The sequence below is a fragment of the Sciurus vulgaris genome (assembly GCF_902686455.1).
Source record: "Sciurus vulgaris genome assembly, chromosome: 6".
Classification (NCBI taxonomy): domain Eukaryota; kingdom Metazoa; phylum Chordata; class Mammalia; order Rodentia; family Sciuridae; genus Sciurus; species Sciurus vulgaris.
The window spans coordinates 9,308,757-9,330,749 of record NC_136466.1 but is presented as its reverse complement, the minus strand read 5'-3'; the positions used below and the strand labels follow the sequence as shown (position 1 = coordinate 9,330,749).

At 46.0% G+C, this 21,993-nt stretch overlaps 1 protein-coding gene across 6 annotated transcripts in view; it reads right to left on the bottom strand.

The window, feature by feature from the left end:
- Positions 1 to 588: 588 nt before the first annotated feature.
- FBXW11 (F-box and WD repeat domain containing 11) overlaps positions 589 to 21,993 on the bottom strand; it is a 116,037-nt gene continuing 94,632 nt past the window's right edge. For all 6 annotated transcript variants that reach the window (XM_079145409.1, XM_079145405.1, XM_079145406.1 and 3 more), the window contains 8 exons: positions 21,711 to 21,848; positions 18,909 to 19,027; positions 17,065 to 17,314; positions 14,473 to 14,591; positions 12,522 to 12,632; positions 11,341 to 11,419; positions 9,726 to 9,912; positions 589 to 2,991 (listed from right to left, as the gene is read on the bottom strand). In XM_079145409.1, coding sequence (XP_079001535.1) covers positions 9,751 to 9,912; positions 11,341 to 11,419; positions 12,522 to 12,632; positions 14,473 to 14,591; positions 17,065 to 17,314; positions 18,909 to 19,027; positions 21,711 to 21,848 — 978 coding nt within the window. In that variant the 3' untranslated portion in view covers positions 589 to 2,991; positions 9,726 to 9,750. The remainder of the gene's footprint in view (positions 2,992 to 9,725; positions 9,913 to 11,340; positions 11,420 to 12,521; positions 12,633 to 14,472; positions 14,592 to 17,064; positions 17,315 to 18,908; positions 19,028 to 21,710; positions 21,849 to 21,993) is intronic.

Genomic DNA, 21,993 nt, shown 5'->3' with positions numbered 1-21,993 from the left:
GCTGGGGAGGCGGCGCGCCTTCCCTCATGATGGTTTACAGACGGCTGTCCTGAGCACATGCACATCACACATCGAGACCCGCCGGGCGAGGACGATTGCCTCACAGGGCTCCAACTCCGTCCCGAAAGTCTACTTTACCCATTTGGTTGACTAATGGGGAAAACCCAGCCACCCAGTAAACACAGCTGCTCCTGGGGACCATTTCTGCCGCCCGCCCGCAGCCCGCAGCCCCGTCTCTCGCCTCCTCCACCCTTTCTTCGGCCAGGGGAGGGCGCACTCACCTGGGAGCCACCTGAACTCACAGGAGGCCTTTGTCCTATTTTCACGGGCACGTGTGAGGGAACGTGGGGGCAGCGGGGTGCTGCAAAGACGGCTCCCAGGAGCCCCGACGGCTGCAGCAAGGCCGGCTTCAGCACAAGCACCAAGACGAGGACTCCCCCGACGTGTGCACGGCTCTCACAGGCCAGCTCTGGGCCCTCAACTTCACTTTACACAGCAGGTCATTTTTAAAATCTATAAACTTTAATGACATGTCACTGAATCCTGATAGCACGTAACAGTTTTTCCGAAAAATTTCTTAACAGAACATCAGAGTATTGCAACACTTTATTAAGAGTATTGGCTTTCAATTAGTAGCTGAAGTAACAATTGCATAAAGCCAGATTAGGTGTACTGCAGAATACTCATACTTGATTTATTGACATTACTTAGCAATTTATTGGACAGAGGTCAAACTTTGTTTTTTATTAAGCACATTCCACAGTACAAAGCTGTCATGAATAATATCTGTACAATTTGTTTCAATAGCTGTTCAGACACAAATTTATTTCCAACAGATAATTGGCAAACATAATTAATTACAAGTTAGAATTAGACTATCCCAGTGCTTTCAAACATTAATATAGCAGTAATTTACAGTTGCTCAATTATGTTAGCAAAATAAAGTCCAAAGTACAGCTGGTGTTACTACAGTAACCCCAGGGCCAGGACTCCTTGGGTGCCAAAGTCCCCTGCTATCATTTAGTAGGCACAGTTCAAAGGTTGTGTGCATATTCAAAGGCCATGATTTCCCAAGGAATGAGAGGAACTTCTCTATTAAACATGCAAAAACAAAAACGAAAAATATCCATTCATTCAGAAGACTTGCCTCCCCTCCTTGGGCTTCCCTAGCCAGTCGGACAGTCGAGCTGAGAGAGGAAGAGCTGGTCAGGGAACCCTGCCCACCACTGCCAAGCTCCACTTCCGCCTGATGAATGGAGGGTTCTTTTTTACACTTTGAGACTCAACTTTTCAAAAACAAATTAATTTAGTAAAATGTGGGAAGGCTATATTAAAAATATAAAAAAGGAAAAAGCAAAACTAAAATGCAAAGCCAACCCGATAAGCTAATCACAGACACATTGATCCCCACACCGTTCTCCGTGCAAAGGACAGAGCCCAGGGGCCCTCCCTTGGGAGGAGGCTGCACTCACAGAAGTGGCTTATTGGTCCTTTCAAATGGTATGGACATTCCTTGATCTTTGGAAATAAATGGCAAGGGGTAAATCAAAATCTAATATTGAGGAGGGAAGGGGAGTGCCGGATGTCCATGTCCACTCCCTGGTGGCCAGTGACGGTGCTGTTCTCACAGTGGGCTCAGGGCACTCGGGAGCTCTGAGAACCCACTGAGCCACAGCAGCAGGTGCCACCGGAGCCGACAGTGGGACTCGCAGGCCTGAGGCTGTCGCTCGGGAGTGCCCTGCCCTCAAGGTGGGCCTCTGGGCCAGCCCGCCTGCCCCGCAGGTTGCAGCACACCACGGCCCCGACACCCTGCCGGTGCCAGGGGTGAGCATCTGGAGCCCAGAGCCCCAGACCACCAGCTTACCGGCCTTCCCTTCTCAGGGCTACTACCGCACAGGAGGATGGCGCTGACCGTGAAGCCAATGAACGCCATGGGAAGTGGCCACGAGGACTCAGGAGCACTCGTAAGGAAAATGGCGACGAGAAATGTTAAGGTACCTCTCTATTGCATATCTGCACAACGGATAAAACATCTCTGCGTTGAGCTTCAGAAGTTACGTCTTAAAACAAGTTCCCATTAAAACCAGGCAGCACACACACCATGACAACGACAGAATGAGAACAGCGCGTGAATACTGCAGGAAGGTCTGGGCGTCCTCCCACCCTGGCCTCAGGCTCCCCAGCTGCTGCAGCATGCGCCCACGTCAGTGTCCCGGGTGCAGGGCCAGCTCCAGCGACGCGAGGCGAAGCTGTCACGTACGTCGTATCTACATGCGGACACAGCGTCTTAACTTAGGAGGCAAGCACATGGACGAAGGCGTCACGCTACCAGATAGCAGGGGATGCTGGGGACAGAACAGCTAACCAAAGGACAGAGTTCTACTACCTGTGGCGAGATAATATAACCGGCTTAGCAGTTCTTTAAATTAAAAGAAACTGGTACAGAAAGGAAGTATAATCCAAAACAATGACTAAAACAATCCAGAGAGACTTTTCCATTGTCCCAACATTGTCCCTAACACAAGTCGGAACTCACGACTTGGTCAGTCACAAGGAGAAAGCTAACTTCTGAAAGGAAAGCCCTGGACCTTCTGGGTAGGTGTTTGGCACCCAAAACTTCACGGAAGAATGTTGTTTCTTAATCTCAGACCAAAGTGCAAAGCAGTATAAATTAGAGCCAAGTCTTCTCTTGACGGCCGATTTACTTCTGTAAAACAGACTGCGTGTTCCTCTTATATGAACAATTTACATTTGAAGCGTAGGGTTTTCACTGGTGGGGCAGGGAATGGGCTTCTGTTCTACTGGAAGTCGGTGAAGTGAAGGAATCCTTCTCAAAGCAGAGCCGGGACCGGAGGTGGGAAATGTCGGTACTTGGAGAGTGAGGCTGCTTGCGTCCACCCGGCGTCTAGAACCACTCCAGCCTCGTGACACTGAACGAACGCCCTCAGGCATCTGGTAGCCATGTAGCCAGTAGTTCAAGACTAGGAAACCCTGGGGAAGAAAAACAGGGCGTGGGCGCCTCTTCTGGTCAGACCAGGAGGAGCCACAGCGCACCCCAGGCGCACCCTCCACCCACAACTGCTTCCCAAACCCCCAGTGGCGCACACGGAGCTGCACACTGGGGAGGGAACCGCGGCCAGGGCCCACGTGCACTCACACCTCCACCCCAGGGAGAAGCTCACCTGCTTCACTAGTAGGAGAATTACAGGCTCAGAAGGGCTGGGAGTAGTCCAGAGAGTTAGCCATTAAGTGGCAGAGGGATTCAGAGAGAGGGTCAACCCTGCGACCTATCGCCCTTCACTGCTGCTAACCGTATGCAGTGACGAGCATGCTGGGTTCTCATCTAGGGCACCTCCACGACACTCAAAGCCTGCGAGGGCCGTGGAACACCCTGCAGAGGCTCTCCACTCTCACTGTGACGACAGCAGGCAGAAGGAAGATCCTTCCTAAAGGGAGTGCTGACCACCAAAGGCCGCTCACTTTTAAAGAATTCGTTTGTCAAGTGTGGTGCGGCGTCGGGGAAAACCTTGGGATTTTCCGTATTTCGTTGACCATGGCCTCGAGTTAGAAAGACATTTTAGTCACAATCTCTACATTCATTCACATATGTAAATAAGAACACACACACCCCTAAAACAAAACATTCCGGAGACGGTGCTTACCATCACTATGTACAATGCAAGCTGAGATTTTCTGTTCTCAAAGTCAAACTCCATTCCAATTTATTCACAATCACATATGGGTCACAACCCATTCCCAACACCCACTAAGCCAGTGGCCTGCAAGAGCTAAGTCACCTGAGGTCTAAAATTCTATGGCCAAAGGGGGGAAAACACTAAACAGCATGTATGCCCTTTCCAAGGTGGTTTCCTTCCAAGTGCTGTTGGTTTTCACAAGGGTCGGGATCCCAGTAAGCCTCCTCAACTGAAAGGCTGGACTGGATCCACCACTGCCTCCCACTGGAACTAGCGATCAGAAGCGGGCCCTCGCAGGTGCTGCTGGGTGCGTGGAGCTGAGGACACTCGTGGAGGGCAACATGACCCGACCCATTAGAAGTCTTGACAAGCAATCAGGAATCCCATCCAAAGGTGACAAAGGTCTGGGCAAAGATGAGGCCACAGAATGACTGCATCACTGTTTCTAAAACAGCCAGAGGAGGAGAAAGGCACGAGCACCTGATGTGGGCTTACCCACACACGCTGGCACTGCCCGGAGATCTGGCATGATGGCTTAGGCCACTACTAACACTGCCAACCCATAGCGACCTCCAGATAAAGAGAACAAAAAGCATTTTTAAAGCACGTGGTTATAAACCCTGACCTTTAAAGGTCTGAAATGATACCCACCAAAGAATGGACATCACTTAACCTCAAGAAGGCCGTTTATCTAATAATAAACTCGGCTTATCTAATTTTCTAATAATCATCTTATATTGTCTTGTAATATGAAAAGAGAGAATAAACTTTGTGCTACTGTATATTGAACTGTTAGGACTCATTATTTGTCTTTAAACGGTTTCACAAATAAAACTATTGCTACATTTCCTAACAGACATTTTAGGGGTGAACAGTTTACTGCAAGGGACATCATCATTAGGGTAGTATTTCTTATTATTCATAAATTTTATGGTATCACCTGGTAATAATTTTTCATGTTAAAATAAAAGAAAAGAATTTGGAAAAGAGAAATAAAATCTGTAATGCTGACTGCCAAGGCTGTCAACAGCAATTCCCTTTGAAGAGACCAGCACATTTGGGTCTCAGTGCTAGCTAGCACTGTGACAGAAAGAGGAGTATCCACCTTATAAAGCATGTTTTGAAGCTTTGAAAAGGATCAAAACATAACAAGGCAATTGTTCTTAGGTTCCAAAAAATAAAGTGAGAACGGTCAGGAAGGAAAAATAAAAGAAAGAAAAAAAACCCATAAGTCTCCTCTCCAGCGCCACGACCCATCTCCCAACCAAAGGAACTTTTTGTTCAGAGCACGTAGTAACATGCGAAAGCTGTCCCCTGTGAAATCTGACTATGTTCTGCTACCTACAACGGGAAAACAAGGGTCTGGAAGTCTTAGATTTTATCACATGCCTCTTTAATACACAAACACATATTAAAAATACAAAAGAGGTATCCTGCACGGTACCACGAGCCACCTGCCCCAAGTGGATTCATTCCAGAAGCCCGGCTGCAGCTGGGAGTGTCCACACTCTACTGTTCATGTTTCTCCTACAGCCTATGTTCTTATGGCCTCCTCTGTTCTCCCCCACCCGGCTCCCTGGTATGGGGATTGAACCCAGGACCACCTAACACTGAGCTACATCCCCAGCCTTTTTCATTTTCTATTTTGAGACAGGCTAGCCTTGAACTTGTGCTTCTCTTGCTCAGCCTCCCCAGTGGCTGGGATCACAGGTGTGTGCCACTGCCCACAAACTGTTCTCCTGTGCTCTGCTTTATGTGGGAAGTGAAGCTGGGGCGCCCACAGCTCGAGCAGTGCCCAGCAGGAAATGCTGTTTTGAGAGTTCCTACTAGACACGGGAAAGAAGGGACTAAATCTAGCAAAAGATACACAACACTTCTACATCAAGGGCTGCGGAACACTGCCTGAGATGTGAATACCTGAATATGAGACACACCATGTTTACGGACTGAATACCACGTTCATGGATTAGAAGACTCAGTATTTGTTAAAATGGAAATTCTCTCCCAAATGATCTTTAGATTCAATGGGAACCTAATCATAATCCCAATAACCATCTTCTTAGAATAGGACAATTTAAAAAAATGAATTAAAAAACCTAAAGGATCTATAATAGTGAAAACAAATTCAAAAATATGGATGATTTATTACAAAGATAGAATGCAATTGGCAAAAGGACAGTCACATGGATCACGGACTAGAATGTAGACAAAACACCTACAATTAAGTGGTTGATTTTTTTTTTTTTTTTTTTTTTTTGAAAAAGGTGCTAAGGCAATTCAATTCATAAAGGAAAAAATTTAAATAAATAATGACAGAACTAAATTATCTGTATAAAAAAGAACAATGGCATTCTTATATCACACATAAAAATTAAATCTAAATGGATCAAAGTCCTAAATGCAAAAGCCAAAAATATAAAATTTCTAAAACTACACTAGTCCAAACACAGCAGTCACTAGCCATATGTCACTACTGGAATTTAAGTTTAAATAAAATATAATTAAATACAAATTGAGAATTCAGTTTCTGTTGGGTATGGTGATACATGCCTATAATCCCAGGTCCTGGGAGTCTGAGGCAGGAGGATAGCAAATTCCAGGCCAGCCTAGACAACAGTGAGACCCCATGGCCTCCCCTCAAAAAAATTTTTAAAAAATCAGTTCCTAAAGTTGCTCTGACTACCTTTCAAGAGCGCAATAGTCACATGTGGCTAACCACTCCTCCAGTCAAATGGAAAATGAGTGACCTGACAGAAGGCATGTCAGCAGGTCGATGTTTGCCAGGATGGCAGGGAAGGTGGGCTGACTATAAAGGGATACAGGGACTTTTGGGGTACAGAAATACTCTCATCTTGATCATGGAGGCAATGACGGGTATGAACTTTGTAAAACCTCAAACAGTACATTTTAAATGCATACAACCTATTTATACAATCATACCTCCATATCATTCTTTAAAATTTTAAAAACACAGGCACAGCACAAGTGAGGGGACAAAGCAAAGGAAGACAAATACCTCTGGTGGCTGTCTAAGAACATATCTATCGAGTGTCCATGCTGGTTTAGATAATTAATTTCAGTGTTTTACTGAATTAAGATCTGTATTTGTTGAAGGTGACTGCATATGTACACTGTGGTTTCACGTGCATTTACTGATTTATGGCCAAATTCTTGTGTGGCCCAGAAGGAAAAACACAAACACATTATACTGGCTTTCGATGCCACTTGTTCAACAAACACCAATGACAGCTTCGCACAGTGCACTGGGTGCTGGAGCTCTGTGACAAAGGGACTCCAGAGTCTCGTTCCAAGGTCGACAGGCACATAAACCATGTCAATGTCAAGTACCGGATGAGCCAAGGCAAGTCTGCCCTGCCCTAACGAGCCGAGCAGAGGTGGCAGCGGGGAAGGTGTCTGTGCTGCGGAAGGTGCTCCGGGCGCGCACCACAGCTCAGGGTGGCAGCAGCCCTGGATTTGGGGGAGGGAGTCATGAGAGACGGGGGAGGGAGGAGGTGCGGCCAGAAGTCCAAACTCCTGTCAGCTGACCTAGGCGTTCGCGTTTGACCCTGAAGATAAGAGGAAACCAGCATAGGAGAGGCACGGCAGAGTGGGAGCACCCTTGTCACCCAGGGGAGGCAGGACGGAGGGCAAGCAAATGAGGGGCAGAACAGAGCAGGAAGAAGACGAAGAGGCCGGTTCACCTGGACCACCTTTGGCCTGGCTTTCTTGGCGGGGGAGGCTGGGCGGGAGCCATCACTCCAGAGACCCTGGCCTTTCCCCTCTGCCACCCGCGGGCCTGCTTCCAGACTCCATTCGATAAAGACGCTCATTCTGCAGCGCGTATTTTTCAGTGGATTCGGGAAAGCAGCCGTGGACCAGAGAAAGTGATAGGGATAAGGTCACTATCATAGGGTCAGTATCAACACACAGGAGGCCAGGATCAGCAAATACACCTTGGCTTACAGGTCACTCCCAATTGCCTCCCCCACACCCAAGGCAGACATCACCAACCTGTTGTAACCCTCAGTCCTTTGGGGCCCCAGTATCCTTCCAAAAGCAACACCTGGCCACTCACGACTAATCAAACTGGCAGGGCATCAGGGCATCAGGGCATCAGGGCATCAGGGCATCAGGGCATGAGGGCATGAGGGCCATCCCTGATTAGGCCCTGGCTTACTACCCTCAAATAGCACTGCTAAGACCAGAGGTTGGCCGAGTTTTCTTAAAGGGCCATGTGGCAAATATCTTAGATGCCACAGGTCATAAGGTTTCTGTTACAAGTACTCAGTTCTGCCACTGAAGCACAGAAACAGTCACAGACCATTATGTAAAGGATAAGGATAAGGATAAGGATAAGGATAAGGATGGCTTTATTTATGAGCAATAAAATTTGAATTTCATATGATTTTTCACGTCATGAGAAATTCTTCTTCCTTTAGTTTTTTGTAAGCACTTAAAAGTACAAACTATTCTTAGCCTGCAGTGCAGGAACAAAATCAGGGCAAGAGGGCAAATTTGGGGCTTGGCTACTCCATGAGAATTCCCTGAGGAGATCTGGTAACGTCCCTTAAGTCACAAGGAGGATCTGAGAAGACGGCAACTTGGTGACCACGTACCAGAGGCTCCCCATCTTTTTTCTCCCCCCAAAGTTCACAGCTCTCCACATGTCTGTCCTTTCTTTTGGAGGGAGAGGTGGGAAGTGCCGGAAAGGCCCTCCGTGGGGACAGGAGACGGAGGAAGGCAGGTGGGGAAAGGGCGAGTGTTGTGGGGGTGGCGCTGAGTGGCATGGAGAGAGGGTGGAGGAAGGTAGCACTGGCAGAGGAAGGGGCCAGGGGCAAGTGGAAAGGAGACCGTGTGGATTTGAAGTGGGTAAGAAGAGGGCACAGGCTGGAAGCAGAGTGGCTGCCAGGAAGGGGTGGGCTGAGTTGGGGGGCAGCATCTGTGGACGGGCCGGAGGCAGAGGGCCTGGGTTTGGACTGAGTGTGTGGACCAGGCCAGGGCCAAGCCCACAATGTGAAGAGGGCGCAGATCGGGGCAGGGCGAGGCCTGAGGCCCATAAGGAAGTGCGGGGCAGGGCCCTACAGAGACCCATAGCAGCATCTGGAAAGCCTGAGACAGGGCGGGCTGGGCTGCCACTGCCTGAGAGCCAGGAAGTTGCAGGCCAGGCCAGAGTGGACACCAGCACTCACCGCTGGCCACTGCCTCCCACTGCTGCGCCATGCACATCCTGCACTTACAATAGTCAGTGAGCGTAAGAAAAGACGTGATCCTAAAAACAAAAAGCTACTAAGAATTAAGTCGTGTTTTTAACTAAATAGGAATGTTATTAACCACAAGTCTTTATACAGTAGTATGAACAGGTGCGAACGTGTGCTCAATCTACAAAGTTCCATGTATGCAGAATTCGCAGGCCCCTGTGAAGTCCTGAGAGTTGGAAATACTGCTGAGACGGCCACGAGTGCCTAGGATCTACAGCAAGGCTTCCCGTCGCAGATGCACAGCCTTGGCCAGCAGATGCTGCATCACCACTGGTGGCAATGGCTCTGGGTCGTCTGTAAGCAGAGTCAAGGCCTGCTTGCCAGAGCACCTGCTTGCAGAGCTCCCCTTAGCAAACACCCTCCTGAGTCATTCCTGAGGGATTGAGTGTTTGCTGATGGTGGTTGTTTTCGTTTTTTTGGTTTTGTTTTGTCTTAAAATAACAGAACTGAAGGACAGAAAAGAAAAAAGAGTTCATGAACCCCTAAAAAAAATTTAAGGAACTTCACTGGTGCTCAATTGATACAACTGGAGAAATCACTAGAAAAAATGATTTTTAAAAAATAGGAACCACATTCATCATCTGTCAATATGAAAATCCATCATAGCAGGATGCCAATTTCAGACCTTGTTTTGATGTGACTCTAATCTGGCCTTACACTAGAATTCCGCAAAAGTTGGCACTTTCAGATCTACCTTGGTTCATACCACCAAGGGACCCGAATCCAATCAGCAAATTGAAAGGTGCTGGGGGCGAGGGGCGTGGAGACTCACCTGAAGGGGGTGAAGGTGCAGACTGTTATCTGGAGATGTACGTGTAGGTTCTGGAGGGAGAACGGGTCTCATTCTGGGCACTGGGAGGCACGTTTAAGAAATCCCAAATCAAAATAGTGTCATCATGGGAGCTGCTGATGATCTGAAACTCATCAAACTGTAGCCGAAACACACGTCCAGAATGTTCCTACAAAATACAGCAGCTGAATGAAGCAGGAGGATCTGGAAAGCCCCTGGCATCTCAAGGAGAGTCAGCCTGAGCTGAGGGCAGCTGCTCACCAGGCTTTCTACTTCACCTCCCAGGGCTGTAAGCTGAGTTTTGCCCTAAGAACAAACCCTTTCCTTTTCCTTCTAGGTCTTTTCTTTCATTAAATTTTTTATCCCAGATCCTGGCCCATTAATATTTCAAAGAAGAAAAATTATGCAATCAACTCATAAAGGGCCTTAAAAAGGTACCCACATTAACAGCCATTGTTGATACACTTAAAAACCAGAACCCAAAGGATAAGGGTTTGGTTTGGTTTTAGTTTTAAACCATGACTAAGAACACCTATCTCAAGCCTCGGCTGACATCAAAATGGGTGGTGAACATCAAAAGCGTTCTCAGGAACATCAAGAAGAAAGTAAGAATGGCCCTCACTGCCGTTCCGCATGTTCTCCTCAATGCAGAAGTGAAGACGGGGAAATAAAAGGCAACGCTATGGAAAATAGGGAGGAGCTATCGATATTTTCAGATTTCTATCTCCTCAAAAATACAACAGAATCAACTAGACCATTAGAAATAACCAGCTTAGTAAAGTTGCTCAAATAAGATGAACATATAAAAATATTTTTCTGCTCAGCCTTAAACAAGAAATTCTGTCATTCGCATTGACACAGATGTATGTGGAGACTATGCTAAGTGAACTAAGCCAGACACGGTAAGGCAAATACTGTGTAATCTTATACTGTGTATTCTTAGTTATATGTGGACTTTAAAGAAGTCAATCTCAGAGAAACAGGGAGTAGAAAGGCAGGGGATAGAGAAGGGGAAATGGGGAAACAGCATAAAGTTTCAGTTAGACTGAAGGAACAAGTTCTAATCATCCATTGAACTGCACGGTGACCACTGATAATAATAATGTAGATTTTTAATGTTCTCACCAAGGGGGAAAATAAGATAAACTGGTGAGGTAATGGACATGCTAATTAGCTTGATGAATCTTTCTACAAGGTACACACAGATTAAAACATCACATAAATATAACCCATAAATATAATTATTATTTGTCAATTAAAAATAAAATTAAAAAATAAAAAAATAAAGTCTTCCTATATGCCAAGAAGAATAATCCACAGAATTCTACCTAACAGCACATAATGTGAAAGCATGACATCGCCACAGCCGAGCCCGCAGGAAGGCAGGCTCCGAGCTCCACACAGGAGGTCACGAGTCCACCCTCAAAGGAGAGAGCCTGCCTTCCTATTCAGAGCTCACAGCCACAAGGTGTCAAGACTCTGATTCTGGCTAACCAAAGTCAGAGAATTCCCCTGACGGCAGGCTTCCTGATGTTGCCCAGAGAGGGCCATCTGCCAAGGGCACAGGGACCAATTCCTGCATCAGCGCATCACGTACCACCAATGTGCGCAGACACAGTGTGCTTGCTGGGGCTCGAGGGTCAAGAGCAGCTTGCAAGTCCCAAACTTTAATTTTCCTGGAAAGAAAATGAGGCTGTGATTAGTGGACAGTTAACTTGAACTGCCTGTTATAAAACCTAGTGGGCAACATGCTTGCATTTCTACAAATATCTGAACCAATCACACTTGATTTTGGGAAAAAAAATAAAAGTGTAAACATGCTCAGACTTGCTGATATTATAAAGAAATATCTGAAGGGAGATAAGAAAACTTCAGGTTATCTAAATTCAATTCCCAGCTTAATGATCCATGCTACCAAATTCATTAATCGGGATTCACTGGAGCTCAGTAGGTGCTGCTGACAGAAGCTACAGCTCAGTGTGAAATTCCAGCAAATGCGGAAGTTAGTAATGCGAGTGTAACTAGACCAACTAACCCAGAAGCAAAATGTATACATGTTTATGGTCATCTTGAAAAGTCACTTTTGCCATTTGCTCACTTAAAACATCGTGAGGTGGGGTTTTGTTTTTGGTTTGGGGTGTTTTTTTTTTTTTGGTACCAGGGATTGAACCCAGGGGCGCTTAACTACTAAACCATGTTCCCAGCCCTTTTTTATATATATGATTTAGAGACAGGGTCTCGCTGAGTTGTTTAGGGCCTTGCTAAGTTGCTGAGGCTGGCTTTGAACTCTCAATCCTCCTGAGCTACTGGGATTACAGGTGCACCACCACGCCAACATCGTGAGGTGTTTTTAAAAACATGTTCATTTCACCAAAAAGGAGACAAAAATTTATTAATCACTCATCAGAAGGGGGAGGGGAAAAAAAAGGTCTGTTTTATTTAGGACAAAGGTCAAGAATCGAATCCCCCACTTCTTTTTTTTTTTAATATATTTTTTATTGTTGATGGACCTTCATTACCCTTATTTATTTATACGCGGTGCTGAGAACCCAACCCAGGGCCTAAGGCCTGCTAGGCTGCGCCCTACCACTGAGCCACAGCCCAGCCCAGGACACGAGGATGGCTGAAAGCTTAACCTTAGGAGCTAGCGACCAGTAACAGTGCCTGCCCCCCACCTTCCCACAGGAAGTCCCCAGCATGGCCCCCACACAGCTGTGCAGCCCTCCTTCACCTCCTGGCATGGAGACAGCGGTGTGTCCGAAGACCTCGAACACCTACCCGTCGTAAGCGCCACTGACAATCCTCTTGTTATCAAACCGGATGCACCGGACCAGTTCTTCGTGGCCCTCCAGGACTCTTAAACAGGCGCCACATTCGATATCCCACAGCCTTGAAAGAGAAAGAGCCCCCATGTGAGACGCTGCACGCGCTGCCTCCGGCTCTTCTCCGCCCCATCCGTTCGCGGCCTCCCTACCTCGAGTTCCTCATTGCCTCCCTCGGCTCCTTAGTCCAGACTGCACGCTTAAGCACGCTTCCACCGTGTGTTCTAGCACGGCTTAGGAGAAGCCTCACCGTCTCTCCTATTCGTCTCTTAAGATATGTGTGTTTTCACTTGTGTATTCCCAGGTGGCGCTGCGACCCTCCCCCAGAGCCTCCCGTGTGCTGGCCAGGGCTCTCCCACAGCTCCCAGCCCAGCCCTCACAGCTGTTCCCACGCACTCTAAGTCAAGTACATTCCCTGTTTATGTCCAAGCACCCCCAGAAGCTCCAGTTACACCGAGTTCCTACACATCCACTTGATGTCTAAGTTGAAGGAACCATGTAGTTAAATGTTCTCAGAAGGACGTTCCTGGAGGAATAGAGACTGCAGGTAATAGAAGAGGAAAGTGCAGACAGGAGCTAACTCCACATGGGACTGCCACCAGGGTCCAGGTCCACTGAGGTCAGGACTGGCAGATCAGCGTGGCCACCTCCCATCCTCAAGAGGCCTGGGGACGCCTCTCGCCTGACGTACACCGCAGACCAGGGCTGCCCTGCTTATGAGGCCTGAGTGGGAGGCACACTGGGCATGTGCAGTTGACTTGGAAATGTAAACCCACTCCATTCAAGCCTTTTCCTCTGCATATGATTTACATAATAATTCTAGTGTTCGATATTTGTTTTTTTCTACTGTGACTGATTTTTGTATATTACTTGCAAAAACAAACTGCAGCAAATTAGCATGTGCGAAGCAAAGTGAGCAGACTAGTGCACTATGCCTTTTCTCAGAGGGTCACCAGCAACCATCACAATCCCATATATACCCGACAACGGCACCTCGGCAAATCTGCTTCAGAAAGTAGAAGGATTCCTATAAACTAGTGGCTCCTTTCTAGCAACTGCAAACCAATACACACTATTATTTTATAAAACCGTAAAGATTGTAATGAGGACGTAAAGGACTTTTTATTGATAAAACATAAAAGCAATATTATAAAGCATAATGAAGAAAACCACAATAGAAGCTCTAAACTTTATTATAAACTATCTTAAAGTAACAAAGACCTAAATTTTAGATGCATTATATACCACAAATGTGCACAATTACTACATCAATTAAAAACAAAATAAGACTTAAAAAAAGAAAACTTGTGGCATTTACAGTCTTTTTGTTGTTATCATCTGCTCGTTTCCTTTCCTTTTCTTTTCAATAATCTTTATTTTGCCCAAATATTAGGCAACTTGGTTATAAGCACCATTGACAGTCACTTCTGTAAAGCTACTAATATGTGCTGGGATAGTGGAAAAAATGACTTGGGGTAATTGCACAGATAATAAGGGATGGTCTTAAGATGCAAAATGTCTACGGCTAGCCATATTAAAAAGGAAGGAGGTAGGGTGTGGGAAAGAGAAAAGGGAAGGAAGAGAACCAGCCAGCAGGAGCAGGTGGTTCTGCAATGCATTCTGGGAGGGAGAGACCAAGCACACTGCTATCTGCATGGAGAGAGGTGGGTCTGCCGGCGAGGGGAATCAGGGTGCCAGGTGGGAGCATCCCAGTCCGTTCTGAGGCTCTGATAGATAGTAAGTGATCCCAGTGGAGTTGAGGGTGTAACCCTGTGTGCTGGGGGACTCTCGGAAGAACCCCAGCCCAGGGCCTACAGTTTTCCCACTCAGAGTCAAACAGGACTGAGAGATGAATCAACACTATGGCAAAAACAAGACTACCTGCTAGCACGCCGACTCCTACTCACCTAATGGTATTATCTGATGATCCACTAACAACCAGCCGATCCCTGTACTGCAGACAGGCAATGCCTCGCTTGTGCCCATTCAGAGTACGGACAAACTCACAGGTGCTCGTGCTCCAGACCTGCAGGACAAACAGCCATGGTTAATAATGAACACAAGAAAGTCCTCCCACAATACACCTCCTAAAAAGAGGAAAGGTAGAGCTTCTGAGAGTGACTCAAATGCAGGATTACAAAGTAGTCCCTTCTAACTCAAATTAGGAAGCTGGGGGACAGACTGGACAGCAGAAAATTTTCTTGGCTACAGAGTGCAAAAACTGGAATGAAAAACAGAGGGAAGCTGTGCAGTCTCTGAACTCTGAGACCTTCACAAAGAAAGCATCTCCCAGAGGGTGCAGACCTGCATTCCCTGGAGGCTTTTACATCAGATTTTGTCTTTAGGCCAATCAACACGTCACACCTAATGTAACTAATATAAAAAGCTTCACCTTTCCTCCTCTTTCCTAGCAACTTCTAGAACATCTACATTTATTTTGACATATCACTGAATATTACATATGCAAGGTGAATAATCTCCCTTGTGTGAAATCATCTGCAACACTTCAATGTTCAGAGACACACTGACCAGGAGGTACAACTGCAGTACCCTGATTACTGTGCCAGCTGCAGTTAATGGGGGAGATATTTACATGGGGAAAAAAAAAGGAGTCAAAACCCTATCTCACACCACATACAAAATGTTAATTCAAAACTGGTCAAAGACCTAAATGAAAGAGCTGAAGCTATGCAATTCTTAGAAGAAAACAGAAGAGTAAGCCCCGTGACCTGGGATTCGACAATGGATTCTTAGATAAAAAAACAAGAGCATAAACAAGAAAAGGTTAAAAAAAAAAAAAATTGATCAACTGGACATCATCAAAATTAAAATCATCTGTGCTTCAAAGGACACAAGCAAGAAAGTAAAAAGATACCCCTTAAAGAATGGGAGAAAATATCTGTAAACCATATATCTGGATAAGGGTCTCATATCCAGAATATGTATTTTTAAAAAATCTTTCACAACTCAATTATAAGAAGACAAACCACCAAGCTTTTGTAGTGTGAAAAAGAATTAAATAGACATTTCTTCAAAGAAGGTATACAAGTGGTCAATAAGCATAGGAAAAGATGCTCAATTTTATTAGTCACTAGGGAATGCAAAACAGAACCACAGGGACAGTCTTGCACACACACCAGGACAACTGTGATAAAAACAGATAATAACAAGCACTGGCCTAGGTGTGGAGAAACCCTGCGCTGACACCGAGGAGGAGCTGCTGTAATCAGGCCCACATGCTCCTGAAGGCAGGCACCAGGCCTATACCAACAGTGTGAGCGTGGAGTGAGGAGGGTAACACACTCAAACCCTGGCCACTCAGCTTCCAAACCACCTGAAACCTAAAGTTTGACACAACTCAGTCCAAGATCTGTAGGGCTCCTGAATACGGAATGCTACTTAGTGCTGGTCATTAACAGAAGGTTCTTAGAGCAAGTTCAAACTCGTACTGTAGAAACTCTGGAACACAATCTGGCGGTTCCCCAAAAGGTTACACAGAGTTGCCATCCCAAGAGGACTGAAAATAAATGAACATGCAATCACTTATACACAAATGTTTACAGCACTATGAAAACTAGCCAAACAATGGGAAAAAACAAAACGTACATCCACTGATACCTGGACAAAAAAAATGAGGTGCATGCACACAATGGCATTCTTACTTGGCCCTGGGAGACATGAAGTACTGGTTCATGCAGCCATGCATGTGGATGAGCCTTGAAATGACACCCAGTGAAAGGGCCACACAGAAGGCACCTTCTGTAAGATCCCATTTACACAAAGTGTCTAAACAGACAACTCCCCAGAAACAGAGGCAGACTGATGACTGCCAGGCCGAGTGCTCATGGGCAGGAGACACTTCAGATACAAACGTGATAAAAGCACTCTGTGCTAGACAGAGAGGACGTCATGCTACACTGTAAGTGTGCGAAGGGCCTCTGGACTGCACATTCAAACACACTGACTCTAATAGTATGGAAAACACACCCCAGTAAAGCTGTAATAAAAATGTAAGAAAGCTAAAATTTACAAAGGTAATTTGGATACTGGAATCAGAACCACATCCTCCACACCTGTGTGTCCCCTAGACTGCACCTGCCTGTCACCCCCGCTGAGCTTCTTGAAGTGAAGCTCCGGCACGTCATGTTCATCCAACACAGGGCCTGTGGCATGGCGAGCTCTCAAAATTATGAGAATAAATCAACTCCGAGACCACCACACGGCTGCAGGGAGTCCAGAGGGGTGGCCGAGTGAAGCGCCTCACACAGCACATGCTCACAGTGAGTTCTCCAGCCCTAAAGGCTCTCGGCAACACCCTCTCCTGAAGCTGAGAACTGCTCTCCACGCCGGACCCACAACTCTTCCTTCTGACGTGTCTGTGGCTCCCGAAGCGCGTGACCGGGAAGGCTGCAGGGCTCGTGAGCACAGACAGAGGAGAACAACTGCTCGCTGACGGACGGGTCGGGAACAGGCAGGACTATGACTGCAGGGACACTTACTTTGATGGTCCTGTCACCGGAGGCAGACACAATGTACTTATCATCGAAGTCTACCACGTTGACTGCAGCACGGTGGCCAACCAAGACACGGCGTAAAGTGATATCAGTGGCAGAAGCCATGTCCCACACGGCAATAGAGCGGTCCTTGGAACACGTCACCATCAGTCCATTGCTGAAGCGTAAGTGCAGTACCGCTTCATTGTGATGGATCAATGTGTTAAGAACTTCACCTGTGTTCACGTCCCAGACTCTGGAGAACAGAAACCATGGTGCTTCATCACTGGGACAGCCGAGCAACGACGGCTGAGCACTAGGCCCATTTAAACCCCTAAGAACATGCTAACGGGGGACCCCAGCTGCAATGTGCTTGCTGAGAAGTGCTGAAATGGCTTCAGAGAGGCAGCTAATTCTGGCTCTACTGGGGGTTACCTGATGCTTGGGTACCCAGGGATGACACCTGAAGCTTGTGCCAGGGCAAAGATGGTCCCTGAAGGAAGTGGGCTTCCAGTGGGCCTGGGAGGACAAGCGGGAGGAGGAGACAGCTGAGCTGGAGGGTCTTGCTGCCCTCTGGCCAGCCTCAAAGCTTCCGGCTCACTCAGCACACTCTAAGTGGCCCCCATTCTAGTCTCATCACTGACTCACCGACTGCTTTACCTGACTACATCAGGGACAAGCCAGGGTCTCCTAGTGGCTCCAGGCTTGAGACATGAGGTTCTTAGGGGCAGCCCTTCCAAAGTCAGAGGTTTTCTGTAGCCTCAATCCTCTAAGGGGACAAGTTCACACAGAACAGAGGAGAAAACTCAATCCTCCAAGGCTGAGATGCCATCCGCGGCAAAAATCACAGCCTGGAGGTGGTGAGCCAGGGAAAGAACAATGGCCATGCTGAGGGCAGGCGTGGGGAGAGCCCAGAGGGAGGGGGCAGGAGACCAGAGAGCAGCTCGACCTCGATACCTCGAGGAGAAGACAGGAAAGGGGGAGGCCTGAGAATCCAGGGTCAGCTGCCTGGAAATCAACCCTCTGCAATACGGAGCTGCCCAGAAGAGGACGCCCCTCGCTCTCCACCCTCAAAGCCCCGCAGCCCAGTGGGGCGTGGCTTCGAGTCCTCGACTCTCTACTGGACGCATCACTTCCCATGCCAAAGCCCACCAGGAGTGGGGAGACACGCTGGTCACAGTAGGGTGGGAGGCCTCAGAAAGTTCCCAGCCAGCCCTCGACACCCAACTAGCAGCCACTGCTTCACTTCTGCTATGGGACATGCCATGTTCACCTTTATCACTGTGCCCTGAGTAGCAAATGAAATGTCAAGTCTCCACTACAAGAAAAGCTGCAGTTTTGATCAGTATAAATTCAAAGTTCAAAATGTAGTAACTGTGTGTTCTGAAGAAATTATTTAACTTCTCTGGATTTGGTTTCCTAGTATCTCCAGTAAAATGAAGACACCATCTGCCTGCTTGCCGAGTCTGAGGTGAGAACTCAACAACGTGACATTATACAGACACCTAGCACACTCTTGGCTCTCAGATGTGACTTTCCCTAAGTCCCTCAAAAGAGTCTGAGAACTGCCTCTGGTCCCCCAGTACTTGCAGGTTGGCACCAAGAGAAGAATGCAGGCCTAGTACCAGGCCACATGATTTCATAGGAAAGCACGCTGCTATCTCTGTAACATTTGGCAAGAGGAAGAGGTCACACTTAGAAATGAGCTCTCCTGCCTGCATGGCTCAGACTCACCTGCATCACACATGGGTCTGAAACACAGCGAGCGAAAACATGCAAAGCACATGTGTTGACCCCCGGAGACAGGAAGCCTTTGGCCTCCTCACGGAGCAATGAAGCTACTCACTCACCTGACTGTGGAATCCGAAGAGCCAGTTACAATGACACGCTCGTCATACTGGAGACAGAGGACAGAGCCTGTGTGTCCTGTTAACACTTTCAAACATTCAAGGCTGGTTTTATCCCAAATCTATTGAAACAAGACAACGATTTAGCAGATCACATTTTTATAAATGCTACGGTCACACCTAGTGTTCTGAATCATAAAACAAACCCGTGTTATAGTGAAAATGGTTAAAAAGGTGGAAAAAGACAAGAAAGAACAGAGCAGCACTAATTAACTTCCAAAATCAATGTGCTATTTTGTTTAATTTGTACTGTACTCCTTAAACTTATCAAATGCATTGTAAGAGGAATTTTTTAAATAAAATCTGTGAAAAGTCTGCTCACCCTCTGGAAAACAATGTGACAACATCAAGGCCCTTTACAAATGCATAGTCCCTACTTTGTTTACAAAAATAAAAATGAAAAGTTCAACATTTCAGAAAAATCCCAGGGTAACCTATAAAAGAGTTCCTTTTTGTTGTTGTTGTTGCAGTACTGGGGATGGAACTCAGGGCCTTGTGCTTGCAAGGCAAGCACTTTACCAGCTGAGCTATCTCCCCCACCCTATAAAAGAATTCTTAATGAGAAAATACCATCCTTTGTTACAGAGTTAAACACTTAAGAATCTGAATAAAAATGGTCTATAGAGTAACATAATGTCTACGTACTTTTTAAAAAGATCAAAAGAAATAAAACATGAGAAATAGTCATTTTTATACTGAACGTTCTTCCTCTCCCTTCTTTTACTGTCCACACAGTTTCGTCTTCTGCAGAATGTTCCACAGTGGGAATCTACCCCAGCCTTTTCAGATTACTTCATCGACTCAGTAAAATGCATTTAAGGTTCCTCCCTGGCCTTCCATGGCCTGATCAACCAATTTCTTTTTAGTGCTAAACACGGCTTCATTTTCTGGTTGTACCACAGTCTATTTACCCATTCCCCTACTGAATGACAAACTGTTCCAGGTCCTGGCAGTCATGAACAAAGTTGCAACAAACATCTGCATGTGGGTTTCTGGGTGGACAAAGTTTTCAACTCCTTTGCTGAACCAAATGGCAAGACTATGTTTGATTTTGTCAGAACTGCCAAATTACCTTCCAAAGTAGCTGTCCCATTTTACATTTCCACCAGAATGAGGAGTGCTGTTCCTGTTGCTCCACATCCTTGCTACCACTTGGTGTTGTTAGAGTTCGGGATTTTAGCCACATTACTGGATATGCTGTGGGAGCTCACTATTGTTTTCATCTGCATTTTATTGATGACAGGTGATGTGGCACAGATCTTTGCAAATGCTGGTTTGCCACATGTATATCTTCTTAGTGAGTTCTCTTATTAAGATCTTTGCCCATTTTTAAACTGTTGTTTATATTTTTTTATTGTCAAAAATAAGTCTAGGGCTGGGGTTGTGGCTCAGTGGTAGAGGACTTGCCTCTCTCTCACGTGTGAGGCACTGGGTTCGATCCTCAGCACCACATAAAAATAAATAAAGGTATAAAAAAATTAACATTTAAAAAAAGTCTAAAATCATTTTTAAAACTTAAAAGTTCTTTGCACATTTGAATAATGCTCCTTCATCAAATATATCTTTGATAAATCTTTTTTCCCAGACCAGCTTATTTTTCTCATGCTCTTGATAATGCATCTCAGAGCAGAAATCTTTAATTCTAATGACATCAAGTTTATCAGTGTTTTCTTTTGTTACTATATTTAAAATGTTATCACTAAACCCAGGGTCATCTTACCATCCCAGCCAGGAAGCCCACTCCCAGGTTTCACTCGGGTTAAATGAAAACTTCCATTTTCACAAAAATCTACATGCATGAACTTATAGAGGTTTTATTCACACTGTGAGAAACTGCAAATAATACAAATGTCCTTCAACAACTCAATGGGCAAACACACTGTGATGTGTACGATAAAATGGGAAACTGCTCAGCAATAAAAAGGAGTGAACTACTGCTAGTTACAACCACACAGGCGGGCGGTCTCCAGCGCACTCAGCTACGTACACAGTCAGACTTAAAAGGACACACACTATACAAGTCGACTGAGAAAACGTTCTGGAAAAGGCAGAAATCTGTAGCGATGGTAAAAAAGACCACTGATTTCCAGGGCATGGGGCAGGTGGGAGGAGGTGATTCCAAAGGAGTAGTGTGAGGGAATCTGAAGGAACAATAAAACTGTGAGACACCTCTGTGGGTTTGCTTTACAACCGAAACTGCAAATTTTATTGAATGCAAATTATACCTCAAAAAAAAAAAAAAAAGCTAAAAAAAGACCTCAATGTTTTCTTAAATACAAGAAAATAAGCTATAACCAATGTAAACCAAACTGCCAGATAAGGCCAAAGAGATCAAACACTGAAAAATAATGCAGTTTATCTGCTACTGAAGTGAATGAAAGCAACCTAAGCTGTTCTTATCACTTTTCATATTATCATCTAAGCCCTTCTCAGAAGCTATAAATGGCAATGACCTTTACAGGCAAACCAGCCAGCAAAGCAACCTAGAACCCTGTGACATTGGGACACCCTCTATGTGCACCTGAACAGAGAAGACAGCCTCTGAGGGTACCCAGAGGAGGACAAGGAGACAATCCAGGGTCACATCATTAGTCACAGGGAAATGTTCTTCAGAACCATGCTGGGGTTGCCAAGGTTGAGTGGAACTTCTAAAACCCAATCTGCAACCAATGGAAAGAGCATCACTTCTAGTATCTAACACAACCACAATTCTAAAAATAGCACATAAAGAATGCAGTCATTCACCTTAATAGAATTATCTCGTAAGCCACTGATGATTTTCTCATCATCGTACTGTAAACAGTAGACACCTTTACTGTTTTCAGAGCGGCACTGAATCCTCTGCAAGTTGTGTCGTCCACACCGCCAGTTGGATTCTATAGTCTGGGGGGAAAGGAGGCAAGAGATGAGCTTGTATGAATCAATTAGTCTGTGAGGTTTCAGAATTTGGTGCTGCATCCAGAAGCAGCACACCACTGATACCCCAATCTTGGTTTGCATAACTGTCTGTGGATAGGAATCACACTCT